A 20,751-nucleotide genomic window follows, 5' to 3' on the forward strand; every position below is an offset into this window, starting at 1 on the left:
TCCTTCAGAAATCAACATAATTAAGAATTACTGTATAGAGACATACATTTAACAAGAAAAGAAATACAGTGGTGTTTATACTGCACCGACACACTTTATTCGAGCAAATACCCAGTATGTACCTGGCAGATACCTGGAATGCGCCGCTCCTCACCTCTGACAAGCCCCGTTGCGTTTGCCTTCCCAGCCTGGGTTCATGCCTGGCTGACGGGCGGCTGATCTGTTAAATGATAATGATTAGGATTTAATAGGCTGCAATGCTTCGTGTGTCTACCAGATGGCATAAATTCATGAATTGTAATGCAGTATATATATATAAACTGTGCAGTATTGCAGCCAGCGGGAATAAAATGCTTTAATCCCTGCTTGAAAATAACCCAATGCACTCGGGCAGAAAACAGTCACAAACCTCAATACACCCGGGTATACCCGAATTCGTGGGACTAGCCGAGCTCGAATAAAGTGTGTCGCCAGTGTATATATATATATATATATATATATATATATATATATATATATATATATACACACACACATTTATTATTATTATTATTATTATTATTGTTATTGTTGTTGTTGAAAGTGTTATTAAATTGCCTTGTTGTGTTCACAATAGATTATTCTATTCATAAATCAGAACATGCCCAAATGATGTTGAATCCTATTTTGGCTCTAATTCCATGCTTAATGTTTTTTTTTTCCCTAGAAATCTTGAACTCCATTCACCTGATGTCAAGCACACCGTGATCCTTAGGAGTAAAGATTCCGCTACAACCCAGGCCTGGTTCAATGCAATACACTCTACTGTCAGTGATCTGGTCACTAGGGTGATAGCAGAAGCCAAAGAACAGCTGGGCAAGGCCGGGATTTCTGGAAGTCAAGAAATTCGGCACCTGGGATGGCTGGCAGAAAAGGCAAGTGTACAGTGACACTTCATTTGTTAATGGTCTAAAAAAGACCTATATCATAAAACTGGCTACATTACGACACTAACCCCAAATTACTCATATAATCGATTGAGGTGCTTATTTATGCTGAGCTAAACTACAGAATAAAGGAGTGGCTCAGTGAGTAAAGACACTGACTGGCACTGAGTTTGTAGCAGGGGAACTAGCAGAAACTATACAAGAACAAACTATTTTTTTTAAATTATTATTATTAAAAGCGAACGGAAAATTCACAAACTACCGCATCTTAAATGCAGAGTTGCACTGATTATCAAAATCTAGATAAGCGTGCTAGAAATAGAGTGGGAGGTCCTCACGGAAATATAAAATATTTAAATTGTTATTATCACCAAAAACAAAAGAATATAGTAATATACAACATTTTAATATCAACCAGCTGGCCAGCAAAAATTGATACATAGTAGTGAGCACCTACACAGTAACTTGCTAGATGGGAATATACAGTATCAATCCCATAGAAAGATGTTAAATATTTTATATATATATATGCATTGGCTTAAGGATTTGCTCGTGTAATACGAGCTTGAGACAAAAGGTGGCGCTGTGTGCTCATTTGCATGTCATTTCCCAGAATCCCTTGCTGCAGTGGAAGCGCTGTGTGCTGGGCGATAATGGTGAAAGACAGGGTTGCAGACCTGTCTAAGACATGCAAATGAACATACAGTAATATTTACAGTTGCTATATATATATATATATATATATATATATATATATATCTCAAATAGAAACATAACTGTATGCTCATTTGCATGTCTTAGGCAGGTCTGCAACCCCACCTTTCACCATTATCACCCAGCACACAGCACTTCCACTGCAGCAAGGGATTCTGGGAAATGACATGCAAATGAGCACACAGTGTCACTTTTTGCTTTTTGCAGTGGCACTGTGTGCTCATTTGCATGTAATTTCCCAGAATCCCTTGCTGCAGTGGAAGTGCTGTGTGCTGGGTGATAATGGTGAAAGGTGGGGTTGCAGACCTGCCTAAGACATGCAAATGAGCATACAGTTAATTTCCATTTGCTATATGCTTTCCTGTGGAGTTTTTTTGTCACTTTTTTTTACTCACCATAATTTAACTAAGGATAGATAGATTAGCTAGATTAGCTAGATTAGATTAGCTAGATTAGCTTGATTGATTAGATAGATAGATTGATAGATTAGATTAACTCGACTAGATTGATTGATTAGATTGATAGATTCGATAGATACATTAGATAGATTAGATAGATTGATTAGATACTCCACCAGACTCCGATGAAAAAGAGACAAAGCACTGCAAGGTTGAATATCAAATGTGATCTTTATCGTCCAAAGTACAGTGGACGATAAAGATCACATTTTGATATTTTTCTGTGCAGTGCTTTGTCTATTTCATCGGAGTCTGGTGGAGTATTTATCTATTTTTGGATTTCCTATTTGCCGCGTGCACTAGCCATATAGTGGTGGGATACATAATTGAAGTGCCTGTTATCAAGTTTTCTTTTTGTATGTATGCTTGCAACAGGGGGCCCCGGGCCATTTACTCCCCGTGCCCGGGACAGGTGTCCACACTGGCGGCCCTGTACATGTATGTATGTAAAAAAAAGTCGTGTCTGCTGAGCACTCGCATTTGAAGTGAAACTTCTTTGTCTTTGGTCACTGTTTTGTCACAGATATTGTATTTGTGATGGTGATATTTTTAATTAAAATTCAAAACACAATGTCAATGGGAAAACGCAAAGAAGTTTGACGTAGAACGCGCGTGCTCGGCACACGCCTCTGTTTTACCTATTTGCACTTAGAAAGTTATACTAACTGTCTCTGTGTGTGTGTGTGTGTACGTGCGCGCATGCGTGCTTCTCTGTGTGTGTGCGTGTGTCTCTGGTGCCTCTGTGTGTGTTCCTCTTGTGCCTGTGTGTGTTCCTCTGGTGTCTGTTTGTGTGTGTTTGTGTGCTTGCCTCTGTATGTGTCTGTCTGCCTTTGTGTTGTGTCTCTGCCTCTGTGTGTGTGTGTGTGTGTGTGTCTGCCTGTGTGTGGGGCCTCTGATTGCCTCTGTCTCCCAAGCACCGAGTCCGGTCGCCACTGCACATGTGCACCAGACTCCGGCCACCACTGCACATGTGCGGCAAACTCCGGCCGCCACTGTACATGTGCGGCGAGACCCGGCAGTGTTTTTAACCTCTGTGCGGCCTAAACGGTGTTTTTTTTGTGCATACGCGAGCGTGATGGGCACATGTGGCGGGCACGCGCCCATTAGGAGCGTGACGTCACGCACGTTATGGATTTTCGTTACAAGGTTAGGATTTTTACCAAAGAAAACCCTGTAGGCGCCAGCAAAGAAGTTTCACTTCAAAAATAAGATCAAGCCGGAGACATTGGAGATCTTTTTTCTCATTTTAGTTCTAACTCGTTGGGTCTGGGTTTTAATAATAATAATAGTAATAGTGCTTGCTTGTTAAACCGCAGTTATAATCCCTAGAGCAGTAGAGGTGGAACTCATTTTCTTCTAACCTAGTGGAGCGAGGTTGCCCATGTTCTGTTCAACTTTTATTTAATGTCACCTGACTACAGTAACACATAGCCCTCAGTACATATTATTACTTTGTGCTTGAAGTGCTTTCAAGGTTACAAATACAATCAACAATATAAATATCCCTTGGAGGTATGCTGTTAGTAGACAGTGGGCATTGAAACCCATCAGCTGGTTTAGCTCACACTGCTGGAGCAGTGGCCTAGAAAAGCAGTGGTTCTGGGTTCTAGGCCTGTTGGATCTGACATGATTCCAGTCATTAGGTTGGTGCCTTAGGCTTATCAACTCTATATAGTTGGTATGTAAATCCTTTTAGGAAGTGTAGGACGGGACTCATTTCAATATACTTTGCATAGCCATTAGCATATCGCTCAGGTATGCTCCTTTCAGCTCCTGCTTCTAAAATTTGAATTCTCTCTCATATCAAAGGAATTTCCAAAAAAAAGTTGCCCATCTCTATTCCTGAGATTCTTGCCAGGAAAGTTAGAGCCAGTACTTTTGCAAATTAAAATCCCTCTCATCACGCAAATCAGTAGGATCTATCGTGGCTTCGTATTGGCTCACCTACAGAGGCGGCACATTTTATTTGAATGCGGCTAGCTCCGCAAGCCGGGGGATGCCCCGGCATGCTAGCCGCACTCCCTCGGCGTGCCGCGCGGTCACGCGTCATCGGGTGCCTGCGCCCCCTGCACGCGCGTCCTGGGCTCCCCGAGGGAGCCCTGGTGTCCCGCGATGTGGGGGACGGCGGCAGGGGGTTCCGGGGGACCCGGCGGACCCGGCAGCGGGAGGGAGAAAGCCCCGATCGGAGGGCGCTCCTCCGTGTCTTCGGCGAGCGCCCGGCACACTCCGGCGCGCGCCAGGTTACTGCTGCGGCCGAGAACGGGCAAATGCTCGAATAAACTCGGCCGCAGCAGTATCATGAGTGATTTAATCCACCACTTTATTTCACCTGGATAGGATGGTACCAGCTCCACCTTTAATGTTATGTATCTCAGGAACCAGGGGATGCCTCAAGCTAAAATTAAGACAGTTCAGTTCCTTCTGCTTCCCATCCATGAAAAAAAGATATAGGGGGGGAGGAAATCCATCGTAATGATTTGTGCCTTTTTGGTTTTGACCAAGAGTCGAGCATTATAAGTATAAAATATGGGAGAATTATTATTTTCTGCCTACTCCCCTTTGTGTGACGCCACTGGGTGTTAAAGAGGCTATCCAAGTGTTTTTTCTTCTTCATTTTTTAAATACAGGATTGAAGCAGGGGTTCTCCGGAGCTGACACCCATTAATTTCGGCTCCGGGGACCCCCTGCTTGCGGAGATACATCTGTAGTGGGTGCTGGTATCCACTTGACTTTATGGCCGCTTTTCAAAGCTCCCGGGCTCTGTGGACCAATGGGAAACCGTGACCTCATCCGGTGCAGCTTCCTATTGGTCCATGTGACGAGGGAGCTTTAAACTGCGGAAAACTGCAGAGATACTATCACCCCCTACAGAGGTTAGTATCTCTGGGAACAGGGGGTCCTCTGAGCTGAAATGAATGGTGTTCAGCTCCGGAGACCCCCTGCTGCAATTCTGTATTAAAAAATTTAATTAAAAAAAAAAAAAATCGCACGAAATGCTCCTTTAAAGCTGCAGTTAAAGCTGCTGTTTAAATCGGCAAAGATTCGGCTTGGGGGGTTTCTGTGGGGAAGATCATGTGACCAGGCAGTCACTAGATACAATTGGTTGACAGATAGAGAGAGGGCAGGGCTCAAGAGCCAGAGCCTGCTTCAGAAAAGGAAGGGGATGTGACTTTGTAAATGGTTTCTATAGAAACAAAAATTCTTGTTACATTAGAATACATTAAAATGTCTTTAAAAATTGTTGTTTTAAAAAAAAAAATGCTACAAGTATTTTCTCATAGTACAGAACTGATTTATTTAAAAAACACACATGTAGGATATTGCTTGAACTGCAGCTTTAATCAGGACCTTGCAAAGGATCCCTTCCGTAAGTGGATTCTCTAACACAGGGGTGTAGAACTCAATTCATATGCGGGGCCTGATTAGACTTCAGTCGGGCCGTACATAGCATACATTTTCAAAATACGTATATAAAACACAGCAGCACGGCTGTATGCTAGGTGTCGACATTAAGCTCACTCTTCCCCCCTCACTCCCCACCTTCTCTCTATTTCTCTCCCCACCTCCCACACTCTTATCCCCCCCCCCACACTATTAAAATCTCCCCCTCAACCTTCTCTAAATATCCCCCCTCACATACTCTTATTATCCCCCACCCTCACACATAATATACTCCCCTCCTCACACTTAATATGCCCCTCTCATACTTAATATCCCCCCCCCCTCTCACTTACGGTAATATGCTCTCTCACACTTTATATTCCCCCTGCACACTTAATATGCTCCCCTCACACTTAATATGGTCCCCCCTCATACTTAATATCCCCCACCCTCACACTTAATATCCCCCACCCTCACACTTAATATCCCCCACCCTAACACTTAATATCCCCCACCCTCACACTTAATATCCCCCACCCTCACACTTAATATCCCCCACCCTCACACTTAATATCCCCCACCCTCACACTTAATATCCCCCACCCTCACACTTAATATCCCCCACCCTCACACTTAATATCCCCCACCCTCACACTTAATATCCCCCACCCTCACACTTAATATCCCCCACCCTCACACTTAATATCCCCCACCCTCACACTTAATATCCCCCACCCTCACATTTAATATCCCCCACCCTAACACTTAATATCTTCCACCCTCACACTTAATATCCCTCACCCTCACACGTAGTATGCCCCCTCACATTTTATATTTCCCCCTCGCACTTAATATGGCCCTCCACGCACTTACTGGGTGAGGCAGCATGAGAAGAGAGCTGGTGTGGAGGAGGGGCCTGTGCCCACACCCAACAGCAGTAGGATCCCACACACAGGCTAACTGGGTACTCTTATTGGTACATCAAGTCTCGCGAGAGTTGCTGCTGCAATCAAGTGTAGTAGAAGCACAGGCCCCTCCCCTGTGCCAGCACAGGCCCTGCACCAGAACAGGCCCCTCCCCTGCTCCAGCACAGGCCCCGCCCTGCTCCAGCACAGGCCCCTCCCCCGCACCAGCTCTCTTGGTACCTTGTCTGCAGGCCGGACAGAAGGGTTGTATGTTTCACAGCCGTGCACTAACAGGAAATACACACCATTCAGGGTCCCTATTGAACAGTAAGAATGGCCAAAAGTTTGCATTCAGCCTAATTACAGTACATTTGTAGAATGAATCCAATTGTATTGTTAACAAAATGTTTTTCTGTAAACTAAATGCGAGTAACGTTTAAAGGAGCAATCCAAGCAATATCCTACGTGTGTTTTTTTTCCTTCAATATATCAGTCCTGTAGTATTAGATAATACTTACTGCCTTTTTTATTTTAAAATTCAACTCTTAATGCCATTTTTAATGAGTTTTAATATACTGAGCATCCTTTGATTTCTATAGCAGGTTTTAGCACACCTCCCCAGCAGTGCAAGATCTTTGTAATATTTTCCTGTTTGTGATAATTAAATGCCGGGGGACCGCGCGAGGCCTCTATAATACCATTTACCTTCCAGCTACGCGTCGTCCTGGTAACCCAGCGTCTAATGACGCTGTAGGATCACGTGATGTCACGTTGCCATGGCGATGTGTTGTCACATGACCTCACACGTCATTTGACGCCGGGGTCGAGCAGGGGGGGAGCGCGTGGCACCAAGGAGAGCAGGCAGGGGTGCGCACAGTGAAATGTTTGCGCACCCAATGACTATAGAATTGATTGAAACTGAAAGGCAGCCATTCAGTGAACCCTGGGAAGAAGGATTTTGCTGATTGAACACGGGAGAATGAATCAATCGGCAGCTTGGCTAATTAGTTTTCAATAAAGGTAATCAAATGCTGCATATATTTAAAATTAAACATTTTTTTTTGTTTTTAAGCTGCTTGGTCTGCCTCTTTAAAGTACTGTAGTACATGTACCAGGCCATTTCAGTTATTTGCACTGTGGCATTGTGACCTCCAGTTCCTAGTGAACGTGTGAGATGCCACCACAAATCATACCAGTTCCTAGTGAACGTGTGAGATGCACCACAAATCATACCAGTTTCTAGTGAACGTGTGAGATGCCACCACAAGTCATACCAGTTCCTAGTGAACGTGTGAGATGCACCACAAATCATACCAGTTCCTAGTGAACGTGTGAGATGCCACCACAAATCATATAGTTCCTAGTGAACGTGTGAGATGCTGCCACCACAGATCATACTTTGTGGGCACCAGAATTCTGATGATTGTGCTCACAGGAAGCCTGTTGCCTGTTAGTTGAACAGCGATGATATTGATAGCTGCATGTTCTGCAAATGTTGTGTTTAATCTTTAAACCCCAGTAGCCACAGTTGGAGTGCCGAGGACAGAAACAGTCTCACTAGCAGCTACTAACATGGCCACATACCTAAAAGAAATCATATAAAATATTATGCTGTATTCAGCTTCATCAGTAGCTAATATGGTCTTTCCTTCCCCCTCTTTAACCCATATTTATTATGCTATGAAGACATATTCTCAGTGCTGGAAAAGAGATGGGATCCAATCAAATAAATGGGACTAAATCCTTTTCCAGCACGTCTGCAGTGCATCTATGTCATTTGCTTTGTTTCTGTTACACTTGTGTAGAACTCCAGATGAATGAGTTAGGTTTTACATCGATGTTTTGTGTCATGTCATGTAAACAATTTCTTGGCCCTCATCCCGACCCCCACATTTCCACTTACACAAAGAAAACACATTTCGCTGCTCTTTAGCACGCAGACTAAACAACCGGAAGTATGTTTCTCAGTTACCGAAATTTGGACCAGAGTACATCTATTTGTTTCTGTTACAGTAAGTAGCCAAAATACTTGCATATATATCCAGCTATCTTAAATCTCACCACTTCCTCGATAAAAGCTTGTGCAAGTTGGCAGAAACTGAATAATATTTTGATACGTTTAATTTACACTCTTTGGAAAGATTGTATCATCCTTTAAAGTGAAAATATAACTTTTTTGTGTTCTGTGAAAAATCACTGTTTTTTTATACTCTGGGGGAACAATGAGTATATATATATATATATATATATATATATATATATATATATATATATATAAAGCAGAAAGTAGCTGTGTTAGTCCAGTTGCGATAGTGCAGAATAAATGAGTTCTTCAGTATTAGGTGATACCTTTTTTATTGGACTAACAATTTATGTCATAGGACAAGCTTTCGAGAGTTCTCCTCTATTGCTTGACCTGAAGAAGAGAGGAGAACTCTCGAAAGATTGTCCTATGACATATATTGTTAGTCCAATAAAAAATGGTATCACCTAATACTGAAGAACTCATTTATTCTGCAATATATATATATATTATATATATATATTTTTTTGATATATATATTTTTTTTATATATATATATATTTTTTTTTTCTATCGCTTCTCATGGAGAAGATAAGCAATATCTAGGGGTGGGGAATGTTTGTGTAAAAGAAGCATCCACAAACATGAAAAATAAAGACAATACAAACTCTATGTATCATCTGGATACCAGGAAGATGTGGGTTTAGGGGACTTGTGGAAGATAGGCAAATGAGTTTCTTGTCTGTGCTGTACCTTGTATGCTGGACGTCTTCTGTCACTTATTTTGCCCGCCTATATAACCTTTATGTGCCAGGTTTGCAACCACCACCATCTTTACAATGCACAATACAAACTCATGTTTTTTTTAACCGACAGCACAAGTTTCTTTGAGTGAGAGTTTACTTAACACAACTTAAGTGGGTAACATTTAAGATGCTCACCTCGGTCGTGTTCCTTTCTTCTCCTGCGTAAACACTCTTGTTTGAAGCCACTGTTTGGTTTACTGTTTGTAGAAGTGAATGTGCAAAAAGCAGAAGAGGTTGAAGAAACTGAATTTGATGGACATACTGTACTGTGTTTTTCACATTACCCTGAACTGTGATAGCTCTAGAGATGGAGTTATAAGGGCATTGTTACATACATTTTTCAATGATACAGTATTATAAAACATATACATCCTGATTACTGAGCAATTTCACTATAAAATATGTTGTTTCCCATTTTGGAGAAATGCAGATGTCAAATCATTCTCCAACATTGGCAACCGAGCTACAGGTCATCCGGAGGTTTCAATGAAGTTGCCGTTTCCTGATACCAAACCTTGTGAATCCTGGTTCATGATTGTCCTGTATTTCTACTAACAGTGCTGACTTGGAGTACAAGGACAAGACTGCAATCTCAGGATGACACTGAGTCAGGTTGGCAGTAATATTTAAAGATTACTTAAAACAGCAATACAACACCCCCCCACCCTTTTTATTCTTCTTATTTTTATATGTAAAGCATGTGACAGTGTATAATTGTACATTCTTACCTAAGCTGGCAATTGCTTGGTGCGTCTGTTTATAAATCTGTCAAAATACTGATTGTGTGCCTAACATAATGACTGCTTCAGTCACTGTAACTCAGCAGCTACAATGTATCCTTATATTACTAAGGTAACATTATCTATTGTTACAGTTTACAGCTCAAACTGCTGGGAATCTTGGCAACACATTATCACAAACAGGAAAGTGTTGCTGAGATCTTGCACTGCTGGGGAGATGGGCTGAAACCTGCTATAGAAATCAAAGGATGCTTTAAAACTTTAAAAATGACATTAAGAGTTGAATTTAAAAAAAATGCAGTCAGTATTATCTATGACTACCAAACTGATCTATTAAAAAAAAATATATAAGATTTCCAAGACAGCCACTGATTGAGCCACCTGTGCTGAAGCAGGGATATCCTTAAAACCAGACCTATTGGTGGCCCTTGAGAGTTGGCCTCCCTGCTTTACGGGGCTAGACATTTCAGCCTAAATATGCACACTATTCAAGCGTAGGTGTCATGAAAAAGATGCTAAAAATATTTTGAGTGTCGTATGGCTGAATGATTTCACTTTATCACTATATGTGTCTAAATGCCTCCCGCCTTCAATAACGGGTTCTCTCCGCCATAAACCAAGACCTAAAATCATCTCAAATATCTTTAGCCATTTGACATTTATACTTTAGTTTTGACTTTGATTCACTTTTGTCTCATTTTATAGTTCCTCTAATCCTGCGCTTTATCGGTCTGTTGATATATATTTTTTTCAAGCTGTCTACTTATCGTTTTAAACAGAGCTCTTGCCATGAAATAAACAGATAAGATAACACTGCTCGTACGATGTGCTTCCGAGTATAAATATTTATTTTAAATGGGATTTTAGAATGTAATTACGCCAAATGAGGCCAGAGTTTGAAACAGAACAAGTGTATCTTCGCATTCAGGAACTGCTACAGGAACCCTTTGCACACTGGTTCTGCCCTTTTTACAGCCCTTTCTCCACTTAGCAAATTATATGGAATTGAAGGCGTGTAACAACTTCTTTATCTGAATGTATGAGTTATCGTTTGATGCTGAATAGCATTAAAGTTTTAGGCCCCTACACAATGGGTAGTGAAGCCGCTTCCCAGTGCTGAAGAATAGCTCAATTCATAAGAATGGGTCTCCAGTATACAGTAAGTATCCAGCACAGGATACAGAACTTCACGGGTTGTTTCAGTAAAGATCGGCGTCTCAACAGCTTAACTTCAAAGGAAAGGGCAACAAAGTTAACAGAATGTCTCATACATAGCGCTTCTGTTAGGGGCTAATGAAGGGCTCAGGTCTCAGTGACGCAAGGACGTGGCGGAGATTCCAAAGTTGCGGTGAAAATCTGCAGTGACAACAAAATTCACATTTCGACACAATTTACTGTCATTTAAAACATTGTTTCTCTGAAATTGAAAACTACAAAAAGGTGAATTGTGTGAACGGTGAAAAGAGGAAAATAAAGGCAGTCTCTAATAAAAAAAATACAATAATGATCTCATCTATCTATTTCCCATACTCTGAAACAGTCAGTACCACCGGGGTATTCATAAAACTGTGATAGTTACGATCTGTCACACAGAAACTTAGGCCGCGTCCATGCTTTGGCGCGATCAAACACAGTAAAGTCTATGGGAACGTCCATAGAGCGCGCGCCTGCACGTGAGCAACCGCACGGCTGGTTTTTCGCCAGAAATTTTTTTTTTTTAGTCTCGCGAAGGCCGGGTCATGTGAGCGGGTTCGCCCAATGAAGGCGAACTAGCTCTGTGACGTCATCAGCCACGCCTCCGACACGCCTCCCCGTCGCGAGGATCTGTAGTCCACAGATCGCTCGGCTGACAGTCGCACCTGACGCCATGCGCTCCATCGCCCTCGCGCAATTGGACTCGGCCTTACATTGAAGACAATGAAAGAGTTTCAGTACGATAATGCCCTGATAAGCAGTATTGCGGTTTATTGAATACCCCCCTAAGTGTTTGAACAGGGTTTATTTAGGACTCGTTGTCACTTTTAAGGAAGTTTTTTCTCTTCTCTGTAACTATACTAGTCCTGGACAATTTATCCAGTCATATTGGTCATTTAAGAAACGAAAGTAAGTTGCTCTTGCCTCGTGCTCCCGGAGGGGGATTGAACCCACTATTGAACCCACTTTTTTTATCGTTGAAAATATTTATTAAGTTTTCCATAACAACAAAACATAATACATTTCACCAACATAACAAAATACCAGTTTACAGTGACTACAATATTCCTTTACATTTAATAGTACATTAAACCTGTAAATAATATATTCAAATTCATATACTCAGGCTTTTCTGACATCACAACATCATGTGAGTTTGCGTTGCCATAAGCCAGAGACAAGGTAAGTGACATACAGAGACCTTGCGTGCTCCCCCGGCATTTAATTTATATGATTTGGGGAAGAGTGCAGGGCCTCAGTAAGTGCCGTGCCCTCCCGCCCCAGAAAATATTGCACACCCCGTTTGTGCACCCCTGTTTTAGACAATGACAAACAAAAACCTAAATTACCGGGACTGGTCTGACCATCACCAAGGTAAGTCTATATTTTTAATATGTTTATTTTTTTTTTAATATGTATTGTTTTTTTAATATGTACTGTGTTGTTTTTTTTTTTAATATGTACTGGGGCTTTTTTTAAATATATATATGAGCATGGGGGGTTATATAATAATAATAATAATAATAATAACATGTTCTTGTATAGCGCTGCTAGTTTTACGTAGTGCTTTACAGAGACATTTTGCAGGCACAGGTCCCTGCCCCGTGGAGCTTACAATCTATGTTTCTGGTGCCTGAGACACAGGGAGATAAAGTGACTTGCCCAAGGTCACAAGGAGCCGACACCAGGAATTGAACCAGGTTCCCCTGCTTCAAACTCAGGGCCAGTCAGTGTCTTTACTCACTGAGCCCATATGAGCATTGGGTGCCTTTTTTTTTTAATATATATATGAGCATTGGAGGAGTTTTTTAATAAGCATTGTTTTTTTTTTATATATGTATTTTGGGGTACATTGAGGGTTATATGTATTGGGGAGGTATTTTTTAATGTATTGTGGGGGTTGTATATATTTGGGGGGTCTGTATATATTTGGGGGTGGAGAATTTTTTGCATTGGGGTGTTTTTTGTTTGGTATATTTTGTGTGCGGAATTGTGTGAGGGGGGGAGAGAATGAGTCTAAGGAGGGGGATCGAGCGGGGTATTTGACGGAGGGGGGAGAGTGAGAGGAGAGAGGGGGTGAGTGAGGAAAAGAGGGAGTAAGAGTGAGATGCATGGGAGAGAAATACATGTGAGTCGGGGGGATTGAGTGAGTGGGGTAATTAATGGAGAGAATGAGAGGTGAGACGGAGAGAGAGAAATTCATGGGAAGATTGAGGGAAAGAGAGGGGGCTTGCGAGGTGTGAAAAGGGGCTCGGGGGAAGGGGGGTGAAGAGGGGTACCGCGTGAGGCCTCTGCAGCTTCTCTTACCTGATCTTTGGCGACATGGTAACCGGTGTCAAATGACACCGCAGGGTCACGTGACGTCACTTGAAGCCGGGGCACGAGGCAGGAGGTAAGGAGGCAGGGGGGACGCAAGTTAAAAACTTTGCGCACCCCTGCTATATCTAATGTAGTGTATCTGTCCTCTCTGGAAAGACTAAAGAAATTAGCAAATATATTATTTGACAATACTTTCTTTTTATAGTTCTCCAGTGATTTGCAATAATGTGTTTCCTGTGCATACGAGTAGCCATGTGAACTAGGTATCTCCCTCTTTTCTTTTAGTTCATCAAAGCCTCTCCTGGTCTACCTTTATCAAATGTCCTATATGCCTTAAGCCCTTGCTTTCCCACAGTTGAAATGATGCATGATTTATACCTTTGTATGTAGTATATCTCTTAGATTCATAGGCCACACCTGTTGCTGCTCTACTGCTCTACTGTATATCTAAATTAGAGTTTAAAATGTTCTCCAATATCCTATCGCCTACATGCCTTATAACACATGCTAAATTGTACTTTGTGATATCGGGGAAAGTTAGTCCCCACGATTCTCTGCAGAGGTGTAGTTTTTTTTAATGCGATTCTGTCTCTCTCTCTCTTCTCCAAATGAACCTACTAATTGATCTATTCAATTATTTGGTATCTGTATGTTTTATTAGTAATGGTAACATGTGTAAGGGGTAGAGAATTCTGGCAAAGCTGACCATTTAATCAGTTGGCATCTCCCTGACAGGTTCAGAGGGAGGTTCTGCCACCCTTCCAGTTCCTTTATTACCTTCTGAAAAATACTCTTAAAATTGTCTCAATATAGTTTTCCCAGGTCCGCTGCAATATTAATACCTAGATATTGTATAGATTTCCTTGTCTTTTTAAAGGGTAACTTCTCATCCCATGTTACAGCATTCTTATTTGTGAGGATTAATAGATTTTTCTGTAATTTTAACGTTGATCCCTGAGAATTTACGAAAGTCCCAGATAGCTTTAAATATGTTGGGCAACGCCTCCTCCGGATTAGCCACTAGAAGCAGCAGATGATAAGCAAACAGAGCCAATTTAGCCTCGTACTTCCCTATGTTGATTCCCTTGAAAATTTCCATATGTCTCAAATATTCGGCAAAGAGCTCAATTGCTAAATTAAAGAACAAAGGTGACAGCGGGCACCCCTGTCTTGTTCCTTTGTATAATTTGAACTCTGGAGATAGTAACCCTGCTGCCATTATTTTAACTTTTGGATCTGTGTGCATTGATTGTATTATCTTAAGGAAAGGTCCCTCAATCCTCAGATTTTGCAGTACCCTCTTCCAGTTTACATTATCGAAGGCCTTTTTGGCGTCTATTGATATAATATTATTTTTGTTCTTTTTTATATTAGATTTGGTCCAGTTTATGGCAGCTTTAACCTTTCCAATATGCTTTACCAGATGTCTCCCCTTTACAAATCTTGATTGATCTGAGTGGATAGATTTTGATAGGATGGATGCAAGCCTCTCTGATAAAATATTTAAAAGGAACTTGCTGTCTTGATTTAATAATGAAATTGGCCTATATGATTCTGGATTTAGTGGGTTTTCCCCTGCCTTGTGAAGAATCCTTATAAAAGCCATCTTGCCCTTTTCTAAGTATTCTTCAGTTTTTAATATATCTTTGACTGCTTCCTTAAGCGGTAGCCCTATTTTCTCACTTATGATTTCATAGAATTCTACCCCAAACCCATTGGGCCCTGGGGCTTTGCCATTTTTAAGTTTTTTAATTGACTGTTATTTCTTCTATGTAAATTAGTTCATTTCTTCATTGTTGATCTTCCCTTTTTAATTTAGGCAATAATAATTTCCCCATGAAATCCTCCATTACCTCTGCGTTTTCCTCTCTTTCTATATAATTTTTTATAGTATTCTTGAAATGCTAAAGATATTTCTTTGGGTTCAGTTGAGATTTCACCATTAGCTTTATTTTCTTTATGTTTAGATGATGTGTAGTTTGTGACTACATTCCCCATTAGTTTACCAGCTTTATTCCCATATCTATATAGATTAAACTCTCTGTATTGCATTTTTTTTTAACTTCCATTCTCTCAGCCATGTCTCTCGCTTTTTTGTTTTTTAAATATTCCTGTTTGTGGCCATAAATGGTTTGAGTTTAAAGCTCCTGTATGCTTCGCTTGTCTCGTCACTAGCGTTCCTGAATTCCGTGTCTGTTTCCTTTCTTTTTTTTATTTGAAAAGGCCATTATATCTCACCTTAGCACAGTCTTTGCAGTCTTCCAATACAATTGTTCTTCTTTTTGGGGAGCAGCGTTATTGTCAGCGTTATTGTCCTTAAATTGGTACCATTTATTTAGTAGGAAAGCTTTAAACTCCTCATTGTGATATAAGTGTGAAGGGAAACTCCATATCCTATCGTTGTGCTCTTTCTGCCCTATATTTAGCCCTATCCAAACTGGGGCATGGTCAGAAATCAAGATGTTTTCAATGGAAGCAAAACCAAGGTTAGGGATTAAATACTGTAGTCACTTATTAAAAAATAGTCGTTTCTTGAGAAGGTATTATGAGGATGGAGAAAAGGAGTATTCCCTCTCTATGGGATTTAGTAACCTCCAGCAGTCTGTCACCTCTTGCGTTTCCCGCAGAGTCTTAATACTCTCCTGTCCCGCATTTAGTCCCCTCTGTTGTATATTTTACCCTGATTTGTGTAACAATGGAGTGCCTGTGCTGCACGCACGCATGCGAGGCTGCCGGGGCGTGCAGCCGAGTTCCCCGGTCTGCAGTGAGCTGCAGGGGAAAAGACAGAGGGGGCGTGACGGGGGCGCGGCCCATGACGTCACCCGGCAGGTTCGCCCTCATTGGCTGAACTGCTGGGGGCGTGGCCTAGCGCTCCGTCGCTAGTTCCAATCTCACTTTTCATGTGTGCCTCAAAAACTCGCCGCGCGCAGCGGGCCCGGCCCCATTGAGGGGCGGCTCTTTTTCCCTTTTTTTTTCCCGCAGCGCCCGCCATAGCGAGCGCTGCAGTAGCCAGGGGGGACCAAGCCTTACTTTTGTCTTTCAAGGCCTTTTCCAGTGTGCTCTGGAAAAAATTCTGACTGTTCTCATCAACTTTGCTACTAATATTGACAGATTTACTATAAATCATTCTTCCTGTTATTACACAGGTTATTAAGAATTTATATTAGCGTTAGGGACCCCTGACATGTGGTCTGCCGTGCCGTTGGCTCAGGGGCTTACAACAATTTTGGCCAAAAATGTCAAACTAAAAGACCATTTACTTATTAGATATTTATACATATATATTTAGGCACTGTACCGTGTATGAGTCTCACTAGATGTGCTATAAACTGAGCTTTGTCTGTGTTTTATGTTATGTCTCTGGTTTTAAATGTTCTCATTGGGGCCATAGACATTATAAAAGTCTGCAAACCTGCCTTTCTCCATTATCTGTTAGCATACAATGCTTCCACTGCAGCCAGGGATTCTGGGTAATGACATGCAAATGAGCACTCACAGTGTGTCACTTTTTGCTTCTTGAACATTTTAACATGGACCCCTAAAAGCTTATTATGCTTGCCGTATTACACAATGTTTTCAGCACAGCCTGGGTTAAAGAAGTGCACAGCCAGTAAACCTACTCACAGACAGCTGTTTGAACCTTTTGGGTCTTATCAGTATGAGGTTGGAGAAAGATTTTGAAGCAAGTAAGAGACAGTAACCAGGAAGACTAAGGAAGTTTAGGAACAGGTTTAAGGTAGAAGTTAAGATAATGGGGAGGAAAATGCTAAAAATGTGATAAGTGGCTCATGGGTTAATTACTTTGCTGCCTGCTTGAGGATGTACTATTCAATTTAGTCATCCCAGGTAGAGATAAGTGAACCAGTCCAAATCAATTCCCCAGATTGTTTAGACCAGGCCTGCACACCTTGTTAAGTGAGAAGGGCCGAACTGCTCCAACGAAAAAAGATTTGGGCCGCACGGGTAAAATAATAATCATCATCATCTCTCCTCCAGCACCTCTCATCATCATCATCCTCATATATCTCTCCCAGTACCCCTCATCATATATCTCCCCCAGAACCCCTCATTATCAACCTTTGCGAGACTCCCCATCTATCTCTCATACCCCTATCTCTCCCCCTCACCCACACAAATAATACTCCCCCTCAAACACAATACCCCCCTGCAAACCACACACATACCACCCCCCCTGCACCTCACATCACTCTCCCCCCCTTGCATCTCACATCACTCTCCTCCCCCTGCACCTCACATCACTCTTCCCCCCTGCACCTCACCTCTCCACCCCCCAGGCACCTCAAATCACTCCCCCCTGCACCTCACATAACTCTCCCCCCCTGCACCTCACATCACTTCCCCCCCTGCATCACACATCTCTCCCCTGCACCTCAAGTCACCCCCTCTGCACCTCACATCACCCCCCCTGCACCTCAAATCACCCCCCCTGCACCTCAAATCACCCCACCCTGCACTTCAAATCACCCCCCTGCACCTCAAATCATCCTCCTCTGCACTTCAAATCGCCCCCGCCTGCACTTTAAATCACATCATCTCGCCAACCCCCCCTTCCCTACCTTGGTTTGCGGTGGAGGAGGCGGCGGCAGAGCAGGCAGGACTGCACGCAGGCTCTAGCAAGCACGGAAGGGCCTCAATGCTAGAGCGCGCTGCTACCCTGCGAGGGAGAGAGCGGGGGAGGGGGAGAGCGGGCTCACGGGGGGAGCGGGCTCATGAGGGAGGGGGAGAGCAGCCTCGCGGGGGGGAGCGGGCTCGCGAGGGAGGGGGAGAGCGGGCTCGCGGGGGGGAGCGGGCTCGCAAGGGAGGGGGAGAGCAGCCTCGCGGGGGGGGGGAGCGGGCTCGAGGGAGAGCGGACTCGGGAGGGAGGGGGAGAGCAGAAAGCCGCCGCGGGCCGCACAGTGATTGCAGGAGGGAGAATGCAGCCTGCGGGCCTTGTGTTGTGCAGGCCTGGTTTAGACCAAACCGGGAGATCCGGAAATGCCGCAAAAGGAGAAGATTTAGCAGGTCCGGACCGGTAGAACTCTGTCCGCTGTATGCATTCCTCTCTCCTACCGCTCCACCAATAGCAACTCACGTAACAACACCTCGTGACCTCTACGCGTTTCGCACTGCGTGCTTCGTCAGGAGGACCTGCTAAATCTTCTCCTTCGGCTGCATTTCCGGATCTCCCGGTCACCACTCGCATTCTTTAAAGCTAGTTGTAAGTTTTGTAAGTTTTATATTGTTATATTGTAATATAGTTTTATTATTGCTTTGTTATGTATGGTCCTGTCGTTGGACATTTTAATACAAATCCATTTACTGCATCTGTGCGCTTTCTGCTTCTTCTCTTTTGTGCAGCATTGTGAGCTCCCTTAGGCTTTGGTCCCACTGCGTCGGGCGGCGCGCGCGGCCGCGTGCACGTTACTCACCAGCAGTGGTATTCTCCCGAGCCGGTCCCAGTCCCCCCTCGCTGCACGGCTCACTACGTGCTGTGACGCATCAGCCGCCAGGGGATACAAGAGAATTGCGATCCCGAGCGGTGACGCGTCACATGGTGCGCTGGTCAGCCAATCAGCGCCGGGTTTGGAGTTAGAGGCAGCTTCCCCACCTCCAAAAGGTAGGGGGGAAGGGAAGTGTGTGTGTGTGTGTGTATGTGTACAGTATATGTGTATATGTGTATGTATGTGTTGTGTGTGTGTGTGTGGGGGGACAGACAGACCGACGGGGGAGGGGGGAAGGGGAGGACAGCACGGAGAGCCCTCTGCTCAAACCACGCCCCCCCGCTCTCGCTGCCTACATATAGCGGTCAAGTGCCTCTCCACGCGCCGCCTGCATGCAGTGCGGACACGTGGTCTGAGGCAGCGGGGCCTTACACTTAGGCTTCATCCCCGGTGGCAGCAGCTGCGCGCGACGGCGTGCACTCTGCACACAAGATAAAGCCCTTTATGGGACAGGCCCCAGTTGGCGTGTGTGGGCGCACAAGGCGCGATGCGTGACTGCCTTTGCCAAATGACAAGATTGTTGCCTTTTGGCGTGGCAGCCGAGTATTGGCCAAGTCACAGTGGCGTTTCAGCCAATGAGGGCGAACCAGCCGCGTGATGTCACGCCTACCCGACACGAGTTGCCTGGAGTCCATCAGGTCACGCTGATGCAGGTAATGAGCGCCGCCTGGCACCGCAGCGCGTGCACTGGGGCCTTAGCCTTAGGGGGGTCACGCTATAGGAGATTGTGGAGTTCTGCGAATGGCTGCAAGAGATCTGCAGTTCACCACAGACACATGGGACAGCCCGAGTGCAGAAATCCTTGCACAGATCCTCGTTCATATCCTGGTGCCAGCTCCTTGTGACCTTTGGCAAATCCCTTTATCTTCCTGTGCCTCAGGCACCAAAAAATAGATTTTCTCCCTTGTTCCTACAAAAATTCTTTGTAGAACATTGCGTACGCTGCCAGCACTATACAAACAAAAAAACTATTATTATGTGAGCAGTTAAAACAACTTAGAGTATCAAGTTCACATTGTTTCTCTTATCTGCAGGTCAGACATGTCGGTAATGAACTTATAAATATAAACCCTATGGTATGGGAGAAGAATGTAAAAGATGTACCATTCATCTAGCAAAACCACTCAAATTCAGACAACATTTTTATATTTGCTTATCCTATTGATAAATGCAGAAGCTACAGTAAATGGGGAAATGTAATAAATCACATCTTAGAACTATTTGTGGAGCGTTACTGCAAGAAGTGAAACTTAAACATACTCCCATACCGTAGGATAGTTATAAATTCATTAACGAAATGTCTGACCTGCAGATAAGAGAAAAAAATGTGAATTTGATATAAATTGTAAGCTCTTCGGGGCAGGGACTCCTATTCCTAATGTTACTTTTATGTCTGAAGCACTTATTCCCTTGATGTGTTATATTATTATGTCACGTGTATTACTGCTGTGAAATGCTATGTACATAAATGGCCCTATATAAATAAAGATATACTGTACATAATAATAATAGCATGTTCTTGTATAGCGCTGCTACTTTTACATAGCGCTTTACAGAGACATATTTGCAGGCACAGGTCCCTGCCCATCTTACAATCTATGTTTTTGGTGCCTGAGACACAGTGAGATAAAGTGACTTGCCCAAGGTCACAAGGAGCCGACACCAGGAATTGAACCATTTTCCCATGCTTCAAACTCGGTGCCAGTCAGTTCCTTATGTGTACAGTACAAAATAAACATTTATCCATGGCAGAGAGCTCGCATAACTAAAAAGGAAGAAGGGTC

At 43.3% G+C, this 20,751-nt stretch overlaps 1 protein-coding gene across 1 annotated transcript in view; it reads left to right on the forward strand.

The window, feature by feature from the left end:
• The window catches only part of SNTB1 (syntrophin beta 1), a 204,398-nt gene that overhangs the window by 118,287 nt on the left and 65,360 nt on the right, over window positions 1-20,751 (forward strand). Inside the window, exon 3 of the mRNA XM_075582311.1 lies at window positions 707-914. Coding sequence (XP_075438426.1) covers window positions 707-914 — 208 coding nt within the window. The remainder of the gene's footprint in view (window positions 1-706; window positions 915-20,751) is intronic.

Source organism: Ascaphus truei, chromosome 2, assembly GCF_040206685.1.
Source record: "Ascaphus truei isolate aAscTru1 chromosome 2, aAscTru1.hap1, whole genome shotgun sequence".
Taxonomy (NCBI): domain Eukaryota; kingdom Metazoa; phylum Chordata; class Amphibia; order Anura; family Ascaphidae; genus Ascaphus; species Ascaphus truei.